The 20,262-nt window shown below is 34.9% G+C and overlaps 1 protein-coding gene across 1 annotated transcript in view; it reads left to right on the top strand.

Moving 5' to 3' along the window:
* Positions 1–20,262, top strand: part of ST8SIA4 (ST8 alpha-N-acetyl-neuraminide alpha-2,8-sialyltransferase 4) — an 83,686-nt gene that overhangs the window by 36,680 nt on the left and 26,744 nt on the right. The window contains exon 4 of the mRNA XM_016221993.2: positions 4,297–4,590. Within this exon, the coding sequence (XP_016077479.1) occupies positions 4,297–4,590 (294 nt within the window). The remainder of the gene's footprint in view (positions 1–4,296; positions 4,591–20,262) is intronic.

Raw genomic sequence — 20,262 nt, 5'->3', positions numbered from 1 at the left:
CGAGCATGGTTGGTTTCAGGCCTGTTTGGTACCTGCTTGCCTCACCTCAAGGAAGTCAGAAAGACTGACTGCATGTTTCAGCTTCCCCCAGCAATTTTGAGAGGGTAACCGCAAAACTTAAAACACCCAGCTATCAGAGATTATTTGTTCTCTTGGCCCTTCAAGTACAAAAGTAAGATGAGAATAGATGCGAACCATAAGCTTCCTCTGGGGTAGAAAAGAGAAGAGGCTCGGTCCCTTTCCATGGTTGGTTGACAAATGGAGCTCCATTGGCAACGGTGGTTTAGGCTACGGGGTTTCAGGGCTGCTGCAGACACACAGTGGGGTTGGCCAAAGGACAAAAAGGATGCTAATCATGTGTTTGGAACATGCCTGCACATTAACAACTAGTAGTGAGAAAGAATATAATTTATCCTTTAATACACTCAGTTTTGTTTTCTTCTCACTTAATCTATGTCATATGTGTAAAGAAATAATTAACAACCTCCTATATCACAGTACACTCTGTTTTACTCAGTATAGTGGGTAACTAGTCCTGTAGGTAGCACAGATGTTTAAGGTGCACCATGGAATGATTAAAGATGTGGCTAAATGAATGAACGTTATCTTATTGATATTACTAATAATAACTGAAAAGATTGTATTTTGGCAGATTACATAATTGTAAAAAATTACTATAAAAAAAAGATAGCTGGGAAAAGAGTTCTGAGCATATGGTGTAGTATTTTCAAAATGAACTCTCAAGAGAACTGTTGCGCTATTGAGGGAGGGACCTCTTAGTTGCTTAAACTGTTGAACTATAACATAAGAGAAATGCAGGGAATATGGACAAGTCCAAGAGATATGTCTTCCTAGGGAATTCTGTGATCTTGAGATGTTATACATGAAATAAGTGTTGCTTTCCTTAAAAATTAAATGAATTAATATTAAAATGAATATTAAAAAACTAGATAGCCTTGAAATAAAGGGAAGTACCTTCAATTCTGCATAAAAGGAATATTGAAGGCAATAACATCCAGCGTGAGATCACAGCAGAAACTTCAGAGATCTAGGGAACAGGAGGACCTGGCTGCATTTCATCAGGTTTTTCAGCAATGATGGAAAATAAGCACAAATAAATTGAAAATTGGGCAGTTTAGAGTAAACAGGCAATTTGGCCAACATGCCTAATTCAGTGTATGTCTTCAGGTTTTTATTATGTCAAAACTAGTCGGACAGTAAAAAGAAGTTAATTTGGCCAAAGACGTAGAGCTTAAGTATATTAAATATTCTTATGCACTCAGTAGTTTTGACTCACAAAGTCCAGCATTTAAAAATTGTCCACTCTTCAATTTTATGAGATTAAGAATAACATCTAAAATAATGTTTTACTTCATAAATGTTTGCTATACATTCTGACTACTTTTGAATATTGTGATCCCTAAGAAGATTTAAAGAAAGGAAGGTTAAGTGCATGTGACTGGAGATCTATTCATAATCTTGCTCAGTCAGCAGTGTTGCTACTCCTATGGCTATGAGGTTCACAACAAGTCTACGGAATTGCTGGAGCACAACACAGCTGGTTGCTTATTTTGGCCTTCTTGTTGCTTGCCCTGATTATGTGGTATTCAGCTAATTATATGACTAAATATCTGTCTCAACCACAGAGTAGTTAATTTACTGGCCACATGTGGACATGGTGTTAATCTTTCCTTCCAATGAAAAATTAGACATAGTCCCTCCAAGGAAAATGAACCAGCCAGGCTCCTGGAGCCAGCATAGATCGTATTTTACTATGTGTCCTTCTGTCATGTTATTTTCAGTACCACTGTTTCCATCCCTCAGAAAGCCTGTTTGGGCAATGCTTAGGTCATAAAAACTTTACAATAAAGCTCAAGTGGATGAATTACTCTTTGATGTGGATCCCTTTAGTCAGCACCACAGTCATTTAGCATTCTTCGATTGCATCAACTATGTTTTGTCTTCTACCCTGTTCTCCAGAAATCTTCTTCTGTTAGTTTCCTTTTGCTTCCAAGGTGGAAAGTACCTGTTTTTCAATACCCAACCTTATTGATGAATGTCTTTTTAGCTTTAAATACCACATGGCCAGACAATCATGTTTCAGAAACGTGCTTAGTCAATCCAAAAAGAGTAGGTGTTGGCAAACTTGGGGGTGGAGTAGCTTTTAAATATGTGATAAGAAAAAGTAATGAAAAGTATAAAGTAACTGATTTTTTTTTCCTGAAAAGGTAATTCAGTAGAATGTTATTTTTGTTCTCTTAAACTGGGTTGGCTCAGATAATTTTTATAAGTATAGAGAAAATTAAGTATAGATATTGTTTTTCTATAGTGGAAATCCTCTGAAAAGAATGGCTGATAACAGAAAGATATATTTGAAGCTATCTCCCCTGACAGGAACATGTTAACTGTGATATTAATCGGTATTGTCTATGTTTTAATCTAAGGAAGTAGAAGTGTCTGTAATAAAGGTGTTCAGAACCCATTACCCCCACAGTGTATCCAATTTCATCTTATAACCTGCGTGGTTGGAATTTTAGCCTACTTTTAAAGCTGGTATGGAGTATAGTTTAGGACTCCAAAGTTTATCATGTCCTCAGTCTTCCATGAGTTCTACTGTAAGATGTGTTCCCTTTGGCTTTTGCTCACAGGTAGCTGTTCTTTTCCAAGGAAATCCCATTCATAATATTCTGACGGTGGTGGGAATGAATAATACCTAATGTCAAATAGTGCATGGATCATGGATAGAGACAAAAATACTCTCTCATAATGATATGGTGGGCGTAATTAAATATGCATAACTTGAAAATATTATTTCTAAATAATATGATGTGTTAATTTTTTATTTGCTTTATTTAAGTAGCTCATCTTGGATAACATAGACTTTGCTTAATTGTATAAGATGAAAGATACTTGTTGTGATAGCTAAATGTTTTCAGAGATCTAAAAAGAATAACATGTATTACTTAAAAGAGACAAGGAAGGACACATAAGCCAGTATTTTTAATAGCAGAGCACACACTTTACTTTTTAATTAAATTTATCTTGTTTGAGCATTTAATGAATATGGAAAAATGCATAAGGAAGAGAATTATGAGACACTTTCACAATGTAGTCAAATCTATAAAATGCAGACAGAAGAAATCAGTTTATTTTCCCTTCCCCCGAAAGGCTGGTACAAGGAAAGAAAAAGAAAGGAAGAAGAAAGTCTGTGTGTGTGTGTGTGTGTGTGTGTGTGTTTGTTTACATGACGGTGTAGATTGGATAGATTTAGATGATTTTTTTTCCAAATTAGGAAAATCTTGTTTGCTAAAAATCTAATTTTTACTAATCAATTAATTAAAATTTATCTTTTGTAGCAAGTTAAAATATTTTAAAATAAAAGACTGTTTTTTAAGTCATCAAAGATCTACGTGACAGAATCAAAATAGCATCACACATTTCTTGAAGACCAAGTTCAAGATGCTTTCCAAAGCTTTCCTGTAATACAAGAAAGAAATCAGCTTACAAAAACAGAATCAGGCCCAGGCCCAGTTGTGAGAACAGGACAACCAATCTGCCCCTCCCCGCCAGAAGGCACATGGCCTGTGAGCCAGGTAAACAAGCGTTTTGAGGATGTCCTCAGAAGAACAGAAAGATATTTGTCCCTAAAAGTAAGGGCTTTTATGCATTACTTAACATTTCAAAAAGGCATATTAAATGTGATAACTCCATTTTTCTTACTTTTATTTCCCATTTAGGCCCCTAGAAAGCAATTATAAATTTGTTTATGTAAAATGCTCTAAGGAATTACAGTTTTCCCTTAACCTCAGGATACAGAAAAGCCATAGTCACTCACTTATGTTTTATAAAGTTGTTGAAATGACTTTAGCTTGACAAGTGGTGCAGATTGGAATATCAGGTCTAATGTGTTTTACTTACTTATAGAACAGCATGTAGTTTAGATTCCCTCCTGCACGGCAACAGCCAAATTTACCACCGTAAATTCACCTATTAGGAATTCATATCATGTGGTTTTATGACTATAGCAGCAAAGAGTATTCTTAGACAACATATCAGATTATTGTAAATGACAACCTAAGCCCTGCACTAGGAGCGCACATCTTTCCTGAAGACAATATTCCCGATGCATGGTGACGTATTGAAGATGTGATTTTACCAGATCATTTTTTCAGCAACCTGGGTAAATAAACAAACAAACAGCTATGCTCAGTTCTCATTCTTCTTTTCATGTACACCATTTAAGAGTGAATGTTTCACATTTATTTCTCATTTGTCCGTTAATTTCTTCCTCTTCAGGTGTAATCTAGCCCCTGTGGTGGAGTTTGCTGCAGATGTGGGAACTAAATCAGATTTTATTACCATGAATCCATCCGTTGTACAAAGAGCATTCGGTGGCTTTCGGAATGAGAGTGACAGAGAAAAATTCGTGCACAGACTTTCCATGCTGAATGACAGCGTCCTTTGGATCCCGGCTTTCATGGTCAAAGGAGGAGAGAAGCACGTGGAATGGGTTAATGCATTAATCCTCAAGAATAAACTGAAAGTGCGAACTGCCTATCCGTCACTGAGACTTATCCATGCTGTCAGAGGGTAAGTGTCTGGAAAGGACCAGTCTGTCCTTGGCCCAGTGGAACACATAACTAAACATTTCCCCAGACAGGAAGGAGCCGCCATAAACTCTCCCATTGGATATGCGTTTCCATTATTTGATATTAGCTACTCTGCTCACCAACTTGAATTTTGTTCACGTGCTATACTCTGTTAGCTCATTCTTTTTCTTGAAAGGGCAAATATTTGAACTTGGCACTTATGTATGTCGACTCATGAACAAACTACTGATTTTTATGCTTTTCTGTGTTAAAGAGTAGTAAGAATTCGTAGTAGAGTTGATGAATTTGGGATGAGAAAACAACAGAAGTGCTAAATGGCTAGTGGGCAATATTGTGGAAACATAAATGTTAAATGTATTTAAGGAGCAATTAAGATCCATCTGTAGTTAAGAGGCCTACTGGAGATAAGAGAAGGCTGGCTGAGAAGTTACAGATGCTATTTTTATGAATTAAGCCAACATTTCCCTTTTATTAACTCAAATGCAGAAGAAAAACCTAAGAAATAGGCTCATTAAAAAGTGGCAAATGATCAAAAGGCCCAATTCAGTCATATTTGTGTGTGTGTGTAAAATACATAACACAAAGATAAGCAATAATGTGTATTTATTGAACCTACTGTGTGTCAGATGTTGTAGATACAAAAATGAAGAAGAACTGATCACTGCTTTAAAGGGCTACATGGGCTCTGTGGGGGTAACAGAGGCATGCACGGGTGGCGAGGGCACAAACAAATGATCGGGGGCATGTTGTCAAGAGCGTAGAATTTGTCCCTGAGGTTCACAAAGAAGTCTTAAAAGTCTAACATTTGAACTAGACCTTAAAAATAGAATAACAATTGTCGGAAGAGAGAAAGAGACAACCAAACAAAGAAATGCTATGGCATCATTAGAGCAAACTGGGGCAGGAAATGATTAAGTACACAGTACACTTGTGGAATATTGTGGAGCATTGTGATACAAAATTGGAAAAATTACTTGGTATCTGGCTGAGAAGAGAATCACTTTTATCCTGCATTAAGCACAGTTAGCTGTGTGCATTTAAGAGAGTAAATCTTGTACCTGCAGACTCTGCACTGGCAAGGAGAGGTGCTAGAGGAGTGAAGACCAATTAGGCTTTTTGACCAATTTACTCATAAGATGATAAAAATGTAGGGTAAAATCAGCGGACATGGATAGGAAGGGTAAGTTCAAGGGATCGATTGAATATAGTAGCTAGAAGTCCTAAAGGAAAGTAGTTAACAGACCCAGAGTTAAAAATAGTTTGTTTCATACACTATAATTGGAACTGGGCTAGTGTTTTCATTTTGTTTTGTTATTGAGATACTCTCTACAAAGATTTACCATTTCCTTGTTAAGCCTAGAGACAGTTTCTTGGATTGTGTTATTCTGTGCACAGTTAAATTGCATTCTTATAATTAGATCATATTTATTCAACATTCATTCTAGATGTTTGACACAAAGTTTCAACAAAGTGAGATAAAAATACTTCTATTGAAGATGAGAATTTTTTTAGTTACAAAGATTCTATTGATTACAATTTGAAAATAAAATGTGTTATTTTTAAATAATGTGTTCTGAGCACAGAGTAACTTTATAATACATTGTGCTGAGAATTCATCTTATTTTTTTGAGATGTCAATGTTGAGTATCATTTGACTCAGAGAAAAACTGAAAGATCACTCTGTCCTGTCTTACACATGCACTCATTCTGACACATACACTCCAGTCACTGTTTATTAAAATTCAAAAACAAATGTTTTGAAGCACTTCCTGCTTATAGGAAACTAATTAGAAAATTCATTACTCTGAATTAGTACTTTTTAAAAGATTATTTTTAGAGCAGTTTTAGGCTCAGAGCAAAATTGAGAGGACAGTACAGAGATTTCCCATATACTTTGTGCCCCCAAAACATACATATCTTCCCCCATTATCAACATCTTTCAGAGTCACATATTTGTTAAATTTGATGAATTTACATAGATACATTATTATCACCCAAAGTCCAGAGCTTACAATGCAGTTCACCCCTAGTCTGCACATTCTGTGGGCCTTGGCAGATGTCTGATGACATGTAGCCATCATTAGAGTATCACACACAGTAGTTTAACTGCCTTAAAAATCCTCTCTGCTCAGCCTTTCACACCCTTTAACACATGGCAAACGCTTATCTTTTTACTGTCTCCATAGTGTAGCCTTTTCTAGAAAGTCATGCAGTTGTAATCAGATTATGTGGCCCTTTTATATTGGCTTACTTTACTTAAAATACGCTTTAAAGATTCCTCTATGTCTTTTCATGGCTTGATGGCTCATTTCTTTTTAGTGCTGAGTAATATTCCATTGTCTGGATGGAGCAATTTATATATTCATTCATCTGTTGATTCCAAGTTTTGACCATTATGAATAAAGCTTCTGTAAACATCTGTATGCAGGGTTTGGGGTAGACATAGTTTTCAACTCATTTGGGTAAATGACAGGGAGTATGATTGCTGGATCTTAAGAGTATGTTTAGTTTTGTAAGAAATATCCAAACTGTCTTCCAAAGTGTCTGTACCATTTTACATTCCCACCAATAATGAATGTGAATTCCTGTACCTCCACATCCTCACCAGTATTTTGTGTTTCCAGTGTTCTGGATTTTGGCCATTCTACTAGGTATGCAGTGATATTTTGTAGTTATTTTAATTTGCATTTCTCTGATGACATATGATGTGGAGTATCTTTTAATGTGCTTATTTGCCATCTGTATCTTTTCCTTAGTGAGATGTTTTTTAAGGTCTTTGGCTCATTTTTTAAGTCAGGTTGTTAGTTTTCTTATTGTTGAGTTTTATATTCTGGATAACTGTTCTTTATCAGATATACCTTTGCAAATATTTTTTCCCAGTCTGTGGCTTGTCTTCTGATTCTCTTGACATTTTCTTTTGCAGAATATTAATGTATTATTTTTAATGAAGTCCAGATGATCAATTATTTCTTTCATGGATCATGCCTTTTGGTGTTATATCTAAAAAGTCATCGCCAAACACAAAGTTACCTAGATGTTCTTCTGTGTTATCTTCTAAGAGTTTTATAAGTTTACATTTTACATTTACATCTGTGGTCTAGTTTCAGTTAATTTGTATGAAAGGTGTAAGATCTGTGTGTAGCTTCATTTTTTTTTTCTGCATGCAGATGCCCCATAGTTCCAGCACCATTTGTTGAAAAGACTGTCTTTACTCCATTGTGTTACCTTTGCTTCCTTATCAAACATTAATTGACTATATTTATGTGGGTCTGTTTCTGGGCTCTTTATCTCTTCTGTTGAACTATTTGTCTATTTTTCACCAACACCCAATAGTCTTGCTTGCTGTAGCTTTATAGCAATTCTTGAAGTTGGGAAGTGTCCTCTGACTTTCTTATCCGTCCATATTGTGTTGACTGTTATGGGCCTTTTACCTTTCCATATAATCTCTGGAATTAGTACTTTTGTTCCTTAGATTCTGGTTTATATTTCTCAGTTAACTACCAATAGCAAAACACAAAAAAGAGGCATGGGCATTTTTAATTGATTAGAATCTCGGTAGAATTATTTATTATTCACAACAATGAATTCATATGGGCTTTTCACAGATATATTAAACATAGAAAGCGCATAGCTTTTAATAATTAGCTCATCAGCACTCTCCTTTTATGTTTTGCCCACTTTTCTTCCATTATAATCATTATAAATATAAACTACTTCACTAATTCCTAAGCATTTTATTTCAGAGAGCAACAAGGCCAGACTATTGACCACTGATGATGTTAATGGTATGCTTTTTCTTTTAATTACTGTGCTTTAGGTGTTTTTGACAAAGCTTAACTTGAATTCTCCAGAAATAACTTATCTTGCTACCTTCCTGGTCACTTATCTATATACACGTTCCCCTTGAAATGTCAAGTGATTGAGTTCTAAACTGTGGCCCAGGATACAAAAGTAGCTGTAGAAAGCCTTTCACCTTTCAAATACTTTGGAAACTTGTATGCATGGTGTATGTGAAAGGTAATGCCACTTGTGGAATTAATAAAATTAATATATTAATGCATGTAATGTAGCATTTTGACATAATGTTTGTACTCTACACAGCTACTAAAATGCTGAAAGAAACTAAGGAAGTGATGAAACGAGATTCACATGATAACAAACGAGAGCAAAGTTCCCAAAGATCTGTGCTCTACGTTTCTGTTTTACATCTCTCTGAAACCATGTGGTTAATACAACCCAGTAAAGTAGTTAGAGAGTTTCATTTCCTCTGTTGATTACTGGAGTTTGTTGTCTCTCATGAAAGATTTAGAGCACCCTGTGCATCATTTAAGGTGCACATAATCACCATGTTAAAATGTGAAGGCCTTTCCAAGTACTGCAGCTGCAAGTTGAAAGTTCAAGGGATTTGGAAAGCAAGTGTCTTGAACAGAACGAGAATCATTTAGGTGGCTTTCATTTAGTCAAGCTTCATTATTTAAACTTTTTCCTCTCTGAAAATTATGACAGCTTACTAATTTTAAACATCCATTCCTTTGTAGGTGGGTGTTTTTTGTAAAGCTCTAAAAATATAACTATCAGTCTCAAAACTCAAAGAGATTCTTATATTATGTCTTAATATATGATCATTCTTCTCAAGCCATATTAAGTGAAATAGGAGAAAAAAAATATGGGTAGATTCTAATTTTAAAACAATCTTACAAAATAAGGAAAGGGCAACTTAATAGGGACAAATAAAAGGTATAATTACAAATTTAAATGGTTTGGAATTGCAAGTCTCTCATTGGTATACTTCAGAAGGCTTATATGTCTACTTATTTTATTATTATTTTGTAATATTTCTTGTAAAGAATGGAACAATTTTCATAAGACTTTAAGAGTGAAGGAGCTTTGAAACTCTAAAATGACTTGTTGAAACTTTTAAAATATTACTACAATATATAAAAATCAAGGTTTTTTCTTTACACATTTATAATATTATCAATGTGCAACTTAAAATCTCCTGAAAAAACCCCCACACATTTAAGCCAATTATGTAATTTAACATACAATTTTAAGTTATTATGTAAAGCATTCAAAAATTTTTTTATAAAATATCAAGTGTTAAGGAAAAAAATTCTATCTTTATAATTAATATAATTTGATTCGTAATAACTAAGTACTGTTTTTTTTTTAATGGTATGAAATTTAAATATTCTTCATCCCCTTCAATACCTGTAATTTAACTAACCCACCCTCATCTAAAGGTTTACTGTTGATAGTAAAAGATACACACACACACACACACACACACACAAATATGTATAGGTACATATGTATATATGGATATAAACAGATATAGATGCTATAGTTATATATGTTTGTTATGGTGTCAGTCTACTGAATTTATTCTTTCTTTGGATTTCTTCAATTATTGAACTTTTTAAAAATCATAGCTCTGTTTATAAATGGAAATTATGGAAAATTATTTCTGGAGTAGTGTATGTTGCATATGTGAAAAATAAAAATAGTATATACACACAATATAATAATATTTAATGTACTATTAATATTAAATATATACTTATAAAGTATATAATACAATGAAATGTTATATATAATTATAGTATATTAATGTCTGAATAGCATATATGTACGTATATGTAAAACAACTTATTCCTTGAAAGTTGCTTTGCTAGGCCTAATGCATGTCAGACACAGTATCAACAGTACATTGACCTTCCTTCTAATTATGATACATTGTTGATTCATATTCAACTTGTTATCACTTGGGGTTTTCAAAAGCTGATTCTGTCATGCTTAATAGATTACAAAAATCTCTTACTTGATGTTTATATTGTTGGTATTTGTTGTGCTATCTTGAATTTATTTCGGGTAATTTCATCCTGTGTTGGAAGGATAAATATTTTTTTACACTATTACTGTGACTGAATGACTTTTGAATTAGTTCCTTTTATTCAGAATTTAAGATAATATTCTAATTAATCTGAATATTTCACAAGTAGTAGACTTATTTCTTCATTTTTGTCATTAAATAAAATTATGTTGAACAGTGGGCTATCATGTAATATGCCCTCTTAAATTTCCCAGGGTTTTTCTGGATCATTGATGTTTCCTTGTGGGATGCAACCATTAAACTAGCTGATTCACAATTAATGATCAAAGTCATAACTCCTGACTTGTTGGTTTAAATGTAAGCAGAAATAAGCCTTAGAGAAATCAAATGAAATGACATTTCTAGCTCACCTCTTACTTATGTAGCTGTTACTCTGTTGTAAAATGTTTCCTTCGTCCAGTATATCTATTAGAAGAAGCACACATTACTTGCTAAGGTAAGATTTTTATGTGGCTCTTAACAAGTAAACAGATTGTATTTTCACACATCTCCCAGCATCAATTTTTTCCCTAGTTTTAAGAATAACACAAAAATACTGTTTCTCAGACTTTAGTTACTACATTCATCTTTCAGATGTGAAAATTTGTCAGTTTTAAATGAATATATAAACAAGGCTATATAAAATTAAGGTGATCCTCTACAGGCTGAATTCATATGAATGGTACGTGCCCAAGAATTTGAACCAGACCAGACTCCAGATAGAGCCCCCAGCAAAAGTGTAGGCTGAAATAGACCATGAGCAGGCTTCAGGAAACAAGTTCATCACTATTGTTCAAATGAATAGTTTTAGAATATTGAATCTACTCAAAGTCATATAAGTAAAAGCAATTTACAAATACAACTTTGAAAATGGATATATTAACTCCAAATGCTTTCTGAAAATGGCTTACTTGTTCTGAATTTTGCCTTCTACCAAACACTTTTTTGTGTTTTCTATTTTGACCAATGAGCAAAGCAGCTATAACATTTCTTTATAAAACATGTATCCTTCTTTGATGTTTTTAAGCAGTTAGACACTGCATTATAGGTGTTTTAAGTCTCATGATATTTTCATGATGGAGCATTTCTTCCCTTACTGGAGACTCTGATATCTACCTTTCTGGCATTGTCCCATTTCCTGGTATCTTAATCTTTTTACTCTTGTGTCACAACATTATTCCCTAGCAGCTCCCATCATTCCTATTTCGTACTGGAATGTGAAAATAGAAATAGCTTATATCTGAGAAGTCATTCACAGGCGTGTGGCTCGAACAGGGACCTCTGGGAAACAGAGCTGCCAGGCTGCCCTTGGCCAGCATGTTTCCATTCTTGGCTTTCTCTCATTGAGACTAAAAAGCTCCGCAAGTATCTAGAGTGTCTTTTGAGGCACGGGGAAGCGTTCATGGCACTCGGTGACTTTGGCAGGTCCTGGTTTTTCTCCTCGGCATGCGTTCCTCTCTCTCTCCACTCCCCTTCTTCAAGTCTCAGTCGAAAGGTAAGCTCCAATTGGGCACAATCCTCACTCTTGTCCTTTTATCTCATGGGCCTGGGTGTCATTTCTCTGTATTATATTCACAACGGGTATATATCTCTAACAGAACAGTCATCGGAACTTACGGTTTTTGTTCCTTTTGTTCTCTGTTTATATTGTAAATTTGGTAAGAGCAAAGGCTTATTTCTTTATCTCTCCACATTAGAAGCATGAAAGCCCTGTTCCCACTGCGGTGAGTGCCGAGGCAAAGGTGCAGCGGGCTGGGCAGCGGAGCCGTGAACAAGGGCGAAGGTGCGCTGAGCCCTGGCTAGAGTTACCTCTGTAGAGCAATCAGAGAAAGAGCGCAGCAAGTAGGGTGGAAGAAAAAGGAATTTTTAATCGATCTGGCTGCCACTGGAAAGCATAGTCACCCTTTAGCTTCTGTTGAAGATGAGAGAAACCATGCCAATAAGGAAGGTCTGAATCTCAAGTAATGTGGATAGAACCTGGATAGCTTGTCTTCCCACCAGTTTATTGATTAATCAACTGGTACATAGTAAGAACCAACTTGTGCCCAGGATCCACAAAATCATGAAATCAATGCTTAGTAGATTTTACCTGCCTAAGGTGTTGTTAGAGTGAAAATATAAGATTAACTTCTAATTAAAAAGTAAATGGATCATAATAATGCAGTGTGACACTTGGGAACATTCATCCTGGCCACCTGAGGATGTTGCCATGGTTTCGTAATTTAATAATTTAGTGTTATCTCTTGAATATTATCTGGAGTATTATCTTTCAAAATCTGATTTGTATACACACACACACATATGGAGAGAGAGAGAAGGGAGAGAGAGAAATCTATTAATAGTTTAAAAATAATTTATAATGATGCTTTTGAGAAGAAAAATCATTATTTTAAACACTTTAGCCAGGGAAGGAAATTGATTTTTATTATTTTTTTAAGTTCCAGACTGAAACATAGTATTCACAATAAAGATTTATACTGCTATATTTAAGAGTTACAGGAAAAATTCATGTATTTATTTTATGTTATATTTGTTACATGCTTTTGGTTGTTTTATTGCCTTTCTGCTTTTAAGACCCAATCTTGTAATGAGTAGTGGTAGAAAATACATAAATAACCTTAGAAATTCCCTTGTTTCTTTGACCTTTTAGGAAAAAAGAGGAACAGTGATTAATATGCAAAATATGTATAGAATTAATCTGCATAAAGCTATTCTAATTTAAGTCCAAATGACTGAGCAATTGCTATATTCAGAGATTTCTTATAAACATTAAAATAATTAGATGTGAATTTAAAATATAAAGCAAATATATTATAATGAATTTTTAAGGAGTGTGACTAGATACTGAGTTTGCTGAGGAAGATTATTGAATCAAGTTCCCATAAATTTTTAAAAATTTACAATTTCTTATCTCCTTAGAATAATTCAGCTCTGGGTTACCTTGAAAGCAATAGTTTAGATTGGGTGTTTTCATATGATTGATTATAATCAATCAGCTAACTCTAGTTCTAATATAGTTGATCAGATGTTCAGAGCCTCAAGCTACAACTTCCAAATTATGGCTATAGATATTTGAAATGCCAACTCAAGATAATATATTAGCCCAGCCGGCCTAGCTCAGCAGTTGAGCATCGACCTGTGATCCAGGAGATGATGGTTCTATTCTTGGTCAGGGCACATGCCCAGGCTGAGGGCTCGATCCCCCTCGGGGGTGAGGGTGTGCAGGAGGCAGCTGATCAATGGCTCTCTCAACATTGATGTCCTATCTCTCTCACCCTCTCCCTTCCTCTCTGTGAAATGAATAAATATATTAAAAAAAGAAAATATAACATATTAGAAGAGAATAAGGCAAAAGGCTTGGGGTTTGCCCACTAGACTTTTCATGTAGGAAACAAGTTATTGATAGACTTTGGCATACGCAAAGGCCTGTGAGTGGCTCACCATGATTATTCCCGTAGCCAAGAGATCAAAGAAAGGGCCATCGCTCTTCCTTTTTCTCTCTTTTGACAGCCTCACCTCTAAATCATTTAGCTACCTGGGTAAATAAGCATATTGTTCCAGAGTAAGGACTTTGACTATTAGATATTTTTAAAGTCTTTTTAACAATTTCTTTTGGTTCTGTGTTTATATGAAAAACAGGAATGGAAAAGCACGTTAGCCAGGGGCAGGCTGGAAGCTCTGTTTCCTACAGGTTCCAGTGGAGTTATATATCTGGGATTGACTTCTTAGAAATAATACATAACTGATAGCTAATTCTTACTTAATGACAGATACATTTTGGAAATTAAAGAAAAGTAGTCATAAGGGCCTGATGAATAGGCATTTGGGGACTGGGAAATAAGACATGGACAAGGTGTGGAAATAGCTATAATACTGATTTCTGTGCTCATGTTGCCTCTTATCCTATGAATCCTTATCAAAATGGATCATGAAGTTAGGCACCCCTGTTAAGGCCGGTGTCAAAAAACTGTGGGTGACAAGTCACTGCTCTGTACTGGGTAAATGTCTGCTGCTTTCTTGTTTTTACATGAGTTTTAAACACAAGACCTCATTACCTCAGCAATGGTGTTATTTAGTTATAGTCCTTGATTAAATTTCCCTGAAGAAAATATCAGTCGTGCCCTGCTGAGCATGGCTCAGTGGTTGAGTATCGACTTAGGATCCAGGAGATCGGGGTTCGATTCCCGGTCAGGGCACAGGCCCTGGTTGTGGGCTTGAACCCCAGCAGGGGGTGTGCAGGAGGCAGCCGATCGATGATGGCTTTCATCATTGATGTTTCTATCTCTCTCTCTCCCTTCCTCTCTCTAAAATTATTTAAATAAAGACATACTTAAAAATATATATATCAGGCGAATGCCAGCACATTAAGAACTTGGTCACATTCATTTCTACCATGTTCTACTTTTATCTTCCAAATCACCACCCAGTGACCACGTTGGTGGTCAGATGGGATGTGTTGCAAGGAGAGATCGGAGTAGCAGCTGCTATCTTATTATTAGGCTCTTATCAAGAATCAGCTGGTTTTGTTTCAGGCAGTATACATTTTCATTGTCAACACCAATTTCTTTTTTCCTTCAAAATAGAAGTGTCGTCCGTAGTGCTTGTCCCTTTCTCTAGCCCCTCATTTAAAGCACACTCTTGAAGAAAAGATTGTCGTTTGATGTATCTCTAGAGATGGTCAACTCAGTGAAAGAATCCATTTCTCCTTCTCTAAAAAATATAGTGATAGTTTAATACAGTAATTAGGAAATCTTAGAGACTTAGCTTATATAGATTCTGTTGGATGAATTATATGGACTGAGTATCTTTGGCCTTTATAACAACTTCAGAAAAATTTGCCAAAATTAATTAAGCTGTAGCACCAAGCAACTGAGTTCAGAATGGCAGCTTCCTTGTTTCAGATATCCAACAATACATATGCCAATTACAATCTTAGATGAAATTAAATAGCTAAAACAATCATGTGACATCTCAAATGCAAAGAATTCTATATTACACTATTAATATTTTTGATAATTTACTCGAATAAGAACCAACTTTTTTCCTTTTCCTTTGCTCCAGTGGATTTTACTTAAAGTAAAATTATTACTTGCAGCTAAAATTATGATTTTGCATTTTATTCCATTGATGATCTTACTCCTCTCAGTAGAATCCTGTAAAATTTCTGCATAAATTATTTAATAGCCACATATAAAATTTTCACAATGTGACAAACTAACCTTACATTAAAATATGTGTTTCTCAATATTGCTTGAGTAATTTGTAGTCATTATCCATGTTTGAAAGTAGCTATTTAAAAATAATCGAAATTAAAGAAGCAGGGTTTGGGTGGGATCTGAGCACTTTCCCAAAACTATCATCTTTGTTTTGCTTCTTAATAGGCATTACTTAAAAGAATAGCTTGAGACTTTATAGAATCCATATGTGTTCGCGTCAAATAATCCATCAGCAGGTTTCCATTAATAAAAGTCACTAACAGGAAGAATCAGTGCTGTTAAGCACATTTTGTAGTTTTTCAGCTGGCAAATATGTTCTCTTTCTTTTATCCCTAGAACAGATGCCTACAACAGAATTGCTGTTAGTTTCAAAACCAATAAGCTGATTATTTTATGGAAAATAATTAGCACAGAATATGTTCATACAAAATTTTAGTAACGCACAAAGCATGACATTCTTCTCCGACTGGGTAAAAAATACAGAATTTTTCATTTAAAAAGTTTATTTTAAAGCAGCAAAATACTTTAAATCACATAATTCCACAGTTAGAAAATATGAAAAGATGAATCTATTCTCTTTCACCCCTTCAACAACATTTACAGAGCTCATTCTTGCCAGGAGCTTGGCTAGGTCTGAAACTGCGAAGCAGATGAGGAAAGCGTGGGCTTCCTCAAGGGCTGGAATCCCCACCTTCACATCCAGAGAATTACATAAAGAAGGGACAAGGTAATTGGAGAATGCAGGCTCAGGGGACTTGGCAAATGCTTGGAACCCGCTCTAGTGGGATATGTGAGCAAGGTCACTGAGTAGAGATGAACAGCAGAGTTTCCGAGCAGGATGAAAGGCCAGCTAAAAGTATAAACCAAAATGTCCCTGTTCCTAGCCATATACTGCCTAATAGTCCCCTTTTCAAAGAACTAAATGTAATAACTCCAAAACTTTATTACTTGGTTTAAAAAAAGAAAGAATAGAATATTAATCAGAATCCCAACTTATAAAAAGCTTGAGGCTCTAAACAATAACTTTACAATGCTAAAATTTATTCTAGAAAGGCATGGAAGGTGATAAAAGGAAGCGTTTCTGTAACTACTGAAACGAGTTACCTGTTTAGAACTGATACAAGGGGACAGAACAAGGTATGTTCAAACAGGTATATGAATTTCTGGGCCTATGACTATTGTGGGCCTGACGTTTCCCTTTTTCTGGTTTTCTCATTTGACCTGGTGTGCCCAGAACCAGGTCCTTGGATGTTTCACTGCCAGTGAGACGCTGAATGTGACAGTGAGGAGGCTCACTCTGACTTTGGGAGGCTAGAAGGACGGCAGGGACTTACTGGAGAGCGGGACAGAAGGAAGCAGTTACAAAGAAAAAGGTGACGCACTGCACAACCTATCTGCTTTTTTTTTTTTAAATTCTTTTACATCTATGTAAAAGTTTTTTGAAGATTGTTTTTCCTATATCCTGAAGTAACCTGGGACAGGCACGTGACAAGGGCAAGTGCAGGCCCACTGGGGAAAGCTGAAAGGCAAACTGAACGCTGTTCAAAGGCTGCCTCCGGCGGCCTGTGGCTTCCCTCCGGGTGTTAGGCAAGGACTGTTGCGCAAGTGCGGTGACTCGGATGAAAGGAACTGTGTGGGGAATTTAGCACCCCCTCGCCGCCTCACTCTCTGGACCTTTTAACGCTTAGTTTTGATTGGGGACTTTCTAACCGAGCTGATGGTTGATGATATTAGGGAACATTTCCATAGCTTGTTCTTTATTTCAACTCTAAAAGAGGTAATGCCAATCTCATAGCTGGGTTCTGAAGCATTTCATTAAACTCGGCTTCATTTATCTACTCAGGCTTTCAGCCGACATCTGCAGAGCAAAATCAGGATCTCTTCTAGAGAACTGATTGATTGTGTACTGTGTTACTCGTAAAGCAAAAGCCATGTCAATTTGAAATATTTTATTTTAAATGAAATTTTAAACATAATACAGAACTTTAAGATATGTATCACAACAAAATATCAGTTCTTACACATTCTAAGTTGATGAAAGGTTATAGAAATAAAAAATAATCTGTTTTTAGATCAAGCCATGTCAAAATGGTTCAAATAATTTTGCTGAGAAGTTTAATGTGGATGACACAGTGGTAGAATCAGAGCGTCACTCATTCACAATATGCAGAAATTACCTAGAGACTGTTTTGTTTTCTATTGTACACATTTATTATTCTATACAAAGCACATTCTTGAGGCTATACCTGAGAAAAGTGCAGAGGATGTGTTCTAAGTAACTACAGTGTTGATGATTTGCACTTGAATATCTGGACTCAATCAAGTCTTTTTTTAAAAATTTGGGTTAAAATAGTAATTGCATTCTTATAGATAAATAAGCAAATGACTTGTAGTACGTGACTTTTAATATTTAATTTAACAAGGTTGTTTTTTTCTCTAGTGTTCCCTGTAGTGTTCCAAACATAATCATTTACTAATGTTTGAACTAGAATGAGAAAAATATAATTTAGATAATATTTTTGGTCAAGACAGACTTTTAAAATATGTTGTTTTCAGAGTCTGTTTGGCACATACCTGATAGTGGTATTAGTAATATCATGTTGGTCCTCATTAAAATCCCTAGTTTCTTTCATTTCTTCTGTAGAAACACCCGATTGCTTTTTTTGTTCCCCTTCCTGATTGTAGAATTGGGGTAGCAAACTCATGAGTAACAATTTGATGCAAGCCTACTGACCCATTTAACCACACAATATTTAAAAATTAAATTTGTGTCCAACACTTAAAAACCATGCATTTTCAAGTAAAATTTCAATTTTTGTTGATTCTTAAGAAAAAAATCAGAAGATCTAGCAAGGCTGGAACTTTACGTCTTCTTGGTAACTGTGAGCTAGAGCTGAATTTTTCTTTCTATAGTGTAAAATTGTTATTCAGTTTGTCAGGTTCCACATACCCCTTCCTCTCTACATCCTGACAGTCAGCCTGATTCACTCACCCTGGTGTTCTGCCCACTAGCTCTTAACCATTGCTTTTACTATTCTGCCTTTTGGAAGGAGAATGAGGCATAAACATATGTGGTAATTGATTCAGACAGTCTTAGAACTGGAGAAGACTGCCTATCATCTGATCAAAGGACTCATTAAAATAATGACATTAAGGCATATTTGGGCAGGTTAAGTGACTAAGACTTTATATCCAGTAGCTTGGTCTCAAGCATATATCTTTTGACACCAAACATCATGCTTTTATCACTAGTTTAAAAAATTGATTATGAAATAGTTGCAGAAAATTACTCCGCATCTCATCAGTAGAGGTTCTTTTCAGGCAGCGTGTGCTAGTAAATGTTAATCATGAGAAATATGGGGAAACGACCAGACCTGGATTATAGCATTTGCTGATTTCCATAGTCCGTGTCCGTTTCCCACCATGTCCAATTTTAAGCTGCTGGTGAGATGTCAACCAGCTTATAAAATTCCAGAAAAGTTAACAGTGACTCTTGTGAATCAGTGAAGGACAGCGTCAGGCCACCAGAATAACTATATAATTCAGGGAGATTCTTGTGTGTATCACAGAGAAATTCAAACCATTAATATAGAGGCTTATTAAATAAAATTCTGTCACACTGGCAGCTCTCTAAGAGATGCCTATCATTTAATAGAGTATTTTATTTTTACTGCATCTGTCATCATCGTTCAGATTGGCTAATGCAAATGCACTGACTACAGGGATATATATCGAGGCAAAATTAGTAACTTTTATATAATTCATCTCTTTGGCTTATTATACTAATCAAATAAATATAAACATGCATGATGGATCTTTTATATAATATTGCTTAAAGTGGAGTCTCTGAATGTTATTGACTAAAGAAAAAATACTCAAATTCTTTACACTGCTTTTGAGTCTGGCCTGGCTAAATGCTTGTGAATGGCTTTCAGACTTTATGATGTTTGTCGGGAATGAATTTTACTTGAAACCTATGATTACCGATGTGTTCATTTTTTTCTAAGATGTAAGAACGCCTAATCTTATTGATAGTAGTTATCATATGGAAGAATTCTTATATTCTAATTTCAGTATTACAAATGCTTGAAAGCATTTAACATGAGTTAAAAATTTACATTTTAATCTAGAAACTTGGTAGTTTTGACATTAATTCTCACAGTTATGAAATATGTTTACTTACATAATTGGAAAAACATGATTTCTTAACTGCTTAACCTAAAAACCAAGATAATATTAGTAAAAATAATAACATATCTGAGAAAATAAAATTATATTGTCATTTCCTTTAGTCATAACTAAATATATAAAAATAAAATAATTAATTTTTGGTAAATTTTTATACAGAAAACAGAAGTAAATTTTGATACTTGATAATGCATGATTAAAATATTATAACAAATACATGCATATATATATGTATGCTTTATATATGTGAATATGTGTGAATTTCAGTTAATCTGCATCCAATTCTATATGTCATTCCAGAACTCTAATGCATTATTTTAGTGAACTAATAGATCTAATTGTTAACACATATTAAGATTCATTTCTAAATAGAAAA

The sequence above is a fragment of the Miniopterus natalensis genome, chromosome 3, assembly GCF_054644295.1.
Source record: "Miniopterus natalensis isolate mMinNat1 chromosome 3, mMinNat1.hap1, whole genome shotgun sequence".
Classification (NCBI taxonomy): domain Eukaryota; kingdom Metazoa; phylum Chordata; class Mammalia; order Chiroptera; family Miniopteridae; genus Miniopterus; species Miniopterus natalensis.
The sequence above is the reverse complement of the archived record's forward strand: the minus strand, read 5'-3'. Positions and strand labels throughout refer to the sequence as shown.